Genomic DNA, 5447 nt, shown 5'->3' with positions numbered 1-5447 from the left:
TCCCGTGGCCAATGGAAAGGCCCAGGGGGTGGGTAAGAGCGAGAATGGGAGTCAAGGACCACAACAAGGTGTGAAAAAACCCAGTTTTAGCAGCCTTTTCCTTTTCCTTTCGGGTCATATCGCTATTTCAGTTTTCAATAAAAATCTAATTTTTGGGGTCCCTATCGCAAACTCGGTGAATCGCAAACTTGAAACTCGCAATCCTGGAGACTGTACTGTATCATATACTAGTGAAAAAATGTAGAAAACTAAATATATATTGTTGTAAATTGGCCTAATCTTTCTTTCCTTTTTTTTCTTCTCTCATTCGTCCCCTCTCAAGTATTCTCATATGTTTTTGTTCTCCTCTTGCCTGTGGTGTTGTAGCTTCAGATGGCTTCAGCTATGCAGGCAAGTGGTCATTCTGGCACCTGGTTTGAATTCTACCTGTGCCTGATGTGAGTGACTCAGCTGCCTCCACGCCATTAGCTTGTATTTTCCTCTTATGCCTGATTAGTCCTCTCAAGTTAGTCAACTTTCTACTCAGACATAGGACCACTTTCACAGTCGTCTGGTACGCACCCTAACCAAAGGCCCTACCATCCTGGTAGCAGCTGTTACCATCGCCTTGATCCACTTTCACAGTCGCTGTTTTGGTGGTATCGGTGACTACCAGCATGGTGATGGTCATGACAAGACGAAGGCGCGTGATTCGGCAGTGTTGGTATGCTGGAGCGGCAGGAAATGTCAACATTACATCAGCTGAGCGGAGGATTACGAAGGATAAATGTGAAAAATAAACGTACAAAGAGTAAACGTGAAAAATAAATATAAAGAGTAACTGTGAAAAATAAATATGATGATAAAATGTGGTGTGTCTGGCTGTAATACACCACTCAAATCTGCTGATAGCCTAATATCTCCCAGGGGTAATAGTTGAAAAATGAAAATTTATTTCATAATGGTGACAAGTATTAAAGTTCTATTACTTGGCAGATGTCAACACGACAGACTCTTCATATATATATATATATATATATATATATATATATATATATAGATATATATATATATATATATATATATATATATATATATATATATATATATATATATATATATATATATATATATATATTCATTACGTTTGTTCATTATTCACACTTATTTAGCAGACTTTACATTTATTTTTTACATAACAGGGCTGATTTCGTTATATGTATGCCCCATGCATACATATGAGGCTATCTAGAATAATACGAAAGTTAGACAAAGAAGGCATAACATGTGAATATAATGGTGACAAGTATTAAAGTCCTCCCTTCTCCTTTATTGTGTATTTTGCAATAAACCATCAATCAATCAAATTGAAATTCTCAGCAGGACGTTTTCTGGTCAGCAGGTGAAATGTGTTCATGTCATTGAAAGTCTTCTATTTTTTTTTCTCGTATTACCATTGAAGCCATGCAACGTGTTTGGTGTATTGTGCAATATTTTTTTACATCCATTTAAAGAAATAATATAACCACTTGAGGGCAAGAATTTCTACTGTTTACTAATTAATGTCATTGGTAAGCTCCATTGGGGAGCCCTCGCGGCTACCAGAGCTCCGTTACCAGAGGTTCCAATCTCTGGTATTGGTGCAAACAAACAGCGCCGCTAAAGACGGCTGTGAAAGGGGATTTCTTGTTGGTAGCGGCGATCGCCGCTCGTTGGTAACGATCAACACAAACAAACGTGACTGTGAAAGCGGCCCATAGTGAACATTGGTCTTTTGGTAGCTCACAAAAGATGCTGGCCATATATCATGCCCATATTGTGAATGATTTGGCTAGGTATGTCTGTATCTACTTTATGTGCTGAAATGTTGTGTTTTTTCAGTTTAATTTTTGTACTGTTATTATATCCACTGTGGGTAATGTGGGTCATTGGGGTTACTGTAGTTGTGATGTGCTACTTAACCTCAGCTCTTTACCTGCACACAGTGTTACTTTTGATGTTTTCTTGAACTTTATATTTCATGCTCACTAGCATTCCACTTATTAATTCTTCAAGTTGTATGTCTATTGCAATAGTTGTGAGTTAAAATCTTGTTGTTATTGTAATTGCTCAACTTCCCTGATTCCAGTATTTGTTAATAGCACTCTCACATAAATCATTTATTTTTGTTTGTTATTTGTATAGTTTTTATGCAGTATTTGCTAACCTATTATTTCATTAAATTTTATGTTAATTTGAAGCGTGTTTTGTCCCTGTTTTTCACCATCTTCTCCTGGTTATTGTTACTGTTTGATGTACATGCAACTCCTGTTATTCAACCTTTCTGTACCCAACATTTTTCCCCTCAGAGACTTCAGAATACTTACCCTTTTTCATTGTTTTGACATACAATATTGCCATTTTGGCATTTATTTTGATCTCCACGGCAGATACTAATTTTTAAACTACGCTCCAGGCATGCCTGCTTGCCAGCTAGTACTTCAGGTAGCTAGTCAAGTGCATCTCTCTTATGTTCTCTGCCCTGCTGATGTAACCATGAGGATCATTACCACCATGGCTCAACCCAAGACGTCTTCAATTACTAACAAGTGCAGCCACGGGCTCACCAGCCTGTCATCAACAATGGAAGTGTAATGTCCCTACGCTCACATACACGCATGCATACACATTGGAACAAAGTGAGTGAAGATATACATCTGAAACTAAAAGATAGTTTCACCAGCAAACCTCGTTTCATGAACGGGTCATGTTCCTGAGAAACCGTCCACTAACTGATATTTTGTTGTGCGAAGCAATTATGACATGGGTTCAATTGAGCTTGGCTCCAGGACACCAATCTTTCCCATCTACCTGTTTTTTTCTTCTTGCTAAATCATATTTGTATAATATAGGACTCCTTAACCCATTCTTTTTTTTTTACAGTAGAGGAAACAGTTCAAGGGCAAAAAAAAGGAAACAATAATGAAAAAATAAAAGCCCGCTACTCACTGCTCCTACAAGAGTCAAGAGGAGTGGCCGAAAGATGGATCAATTTCGGGAGGAGAGGTGAAAGTCGTGTGCAGCAAGGCCACGGAAGGGGGGGAGGCATGCAGTTAGCAAGTTCAAAAGAGCAGTCAGCATGAAAATATCGATAGAAGATAGAAAGAGAGGCTACATGGTGGTGGAATTTAAGAGGTAGAAGACTATCAGTAAGAGAAGGAGAGCTTATGAGACGAAGAGCCTTAGACTCCACTCTGTCTAACAGAGCTGTGTGAGTGGAGCCCCCACACACGTGAGATGCATACTCCATACGAGGGTGGACAAGGCCCCTGTATATGGATAGCAACTGTGCGGGGTAGAAGAACTGGCAGAGACGATACAGAACGCCCAACCTCGAGGAAGCTGATTTAGTGAGAGAAATGTGAAGTTTCCAGGTGAGATTTGGAGTTAAAGATAGACTGAGGATGTTTAGTGTTGAAGACGGTGACAGCTGAGTGTTGTTGAAGAATAGGGGATAGGTGTTTGGAAGATTGTGTCGAGTTGATAGGTGGAGAAATTGGATTTTTGAGGCATTGAAGGACACAAGGTTCCTTTTACCCCACTTGGAAATGATTATAGCTGGGCATGATAACAGAAAACCTTATTCCCGATAACCGATAACTGATAATGAAAAACCTTATCTGTGATAACCGATATTCGTTAACTGGACACACAAATACAGGCGATAACTGATAACCGATACCCGATATAAATCCACAATTCCGATACTAGCTAGCGATAAGTCCAATATGCAAAAACGATACTATATTTATATCTCTGATAGAAAAACATAGATGAATTCAAATATTCATTATCTGTATTTTAGAAAACTTACAAAACCTGAAAACCACACGTTGACACGTCGTATACATATGGACGGTAATACTAGAAACGCCCGAACCGGTGTTGTGTTATTTGGCTTCCCCACCATCAAAAGCTGGCGCTTTTGTTTACAAACACTGGTTTCGTGAACTGTGCATGCTCAGACCAGCAAGCGTAGACCTGTACAGTCTCACAAAGCTTTTTAACCGTAATTAAGAGTTGCTGGAAGGCTGAATCAGACATACAGTACCACTACCACCATCCACGCTGTTTCTAGAACGACACTCTGTACGAGTTGTATTTATATGTATAGAGTGTCGTTCTAGAAACAGCGAGGATGGTGGTACTGTATGTCTGATTCAGCTTTCCAGCAACTCTTAAAAGCTTTGTGAGACTGTACAGGTCTACGCTTACTGGTCTGAGCATGCGCAGTTCACGAGAGACCAGTGTTTGTAAACAAAAGCGCCAGCTCTTGACGATGGGACACCAAATAAAACAACACCGGGCGCCTTCAATACCATGGCATGCTCACAAACGAATATGGAATATCAAATTTGAGGCAGTGAATAATCATTTTGGGGGCAAAGTTAAATGATTTTTCTCTTTGATATATTGATTTTTGAGTAACAAAAAAATAACCTAGTATTTTAATGGTGATGATCTAAGTATGAAATCGCATGCGCAGTAGGGAGACGTTTTTTTTTCTGAGAGGCGGAAAAAAGTTGCGATTATCGCTAGTTTGGTTAAAAAAGTAACGAAGATACCGATATATATTTAAATACGTAGCGGATGGCCGATAACCAAATTTTGTTATCAGCGATAAAGTAGCGCGATAACTGATCGCGATAACTTAAAGCGATAACGCCCAGCTATGGAAATGATAGCAAGGTCTGAGGTAAAGCGTTCTGCAGCCTCCAGTCTGGAGTCAAGTAATTCCTGTTGAGAGGGTCTTCTGTTGAAAGAAGTTGAATAATGCAGAGTGGAGTCGTCAGCGTATGAGTGGATAGGACAGTTTGTTATGGAAAGATCATTGATGAATAACAGGAGGAGAGTGGGTGATGTTACGGTCCCCTTACTTACTCCCATGCCTCAGGTTCTCGGCCTTAGCTACTTTAAATGAAACACAACACGGGAAAAGGTAGACCACATTAATAATTAACTATTTATTTAACTATAAGTCTATAAGATAACTCTAGATTAAGTATGTACTCCTTAAAACTACCCCACTTACTAAAGCTACAAAGCACAGATACGCCTTCCTTGCTTACGAGGCTAGCGAGAATCTATCATCAAAACAACTCCTGAGCACAATTCGCTCTCTCTATACAAGTCAGCAAACAACACTACTCCTCACTCACTAACTCTCACTGACTCCACGCACTCTCCTTCATACACTCACAACTCACTCTATATCTCTCTACCTCGGCCTCATGCCCACGTGGTACTCACCCTCGTCTCCACGTGGAGCTCCGTCGCCACCGTGGTCAACCTGACCACCACACCACACCACACCGCAGCAGTGAATTCGGGCCCAGGGCCCGAATTCACAAACCTACTCAACAACTACTAATTAACATAACTACGCACTATTGATTTAGCTACCAACTTTATCGTCAGATTCACGATGC

At 39.9% G+C, this 5447-nt stretch overlaps 1 protein-coding gene across 3 annotated transcripts in view; it reads left to right on the top strand.

Moving 5' to 3' along the window:
* The window catches only part of LOC126997288 (hydroxymethylglutaryl-CoA synthase 1-like), a 93908-nt gene extending 92905 nt beyond the window's left edge, over positions 1-1003 (top strand). For all 3 annotated transcript variants that reach the window (XM_050858283.1, XM_050858282.1, XM_050858284.1), the window contains exon 11: positions 625-1003. In XM_050858283.1, coding sequence (XP_050714240.1) covers positions 625-745 — 121 coding nt within the window. In that variant the 3' untranslated portion in view covers positions 746-1003. The remainder of the gene's footprint in view (positions 1-624) is intronic.
* Positions 1004-5447: the final 4444 nt, after the last annotated feature.

The sequence above is a fragment of the Eriocheir sinensis genome, chromosome 12 (genome assembly GCF_024679095.1).
Source record: "Eriocheir sinensis breed Jianghai 21 chromosome 12, ASM2467909v1, whole genome shotgun sequence".
NCBI classification, from domain to species: domain Eukaryota; kingdom Metazoa; phylum Arthropoda; class Malacostraca; order Decapoda; family Varunidae; genus Eriocheir; species Eriocheir sinensis.
Note: the sequence above shows the minus strand (reverse complement) of the source record. Positions and strands in the feature narration are given on the sequence as shown.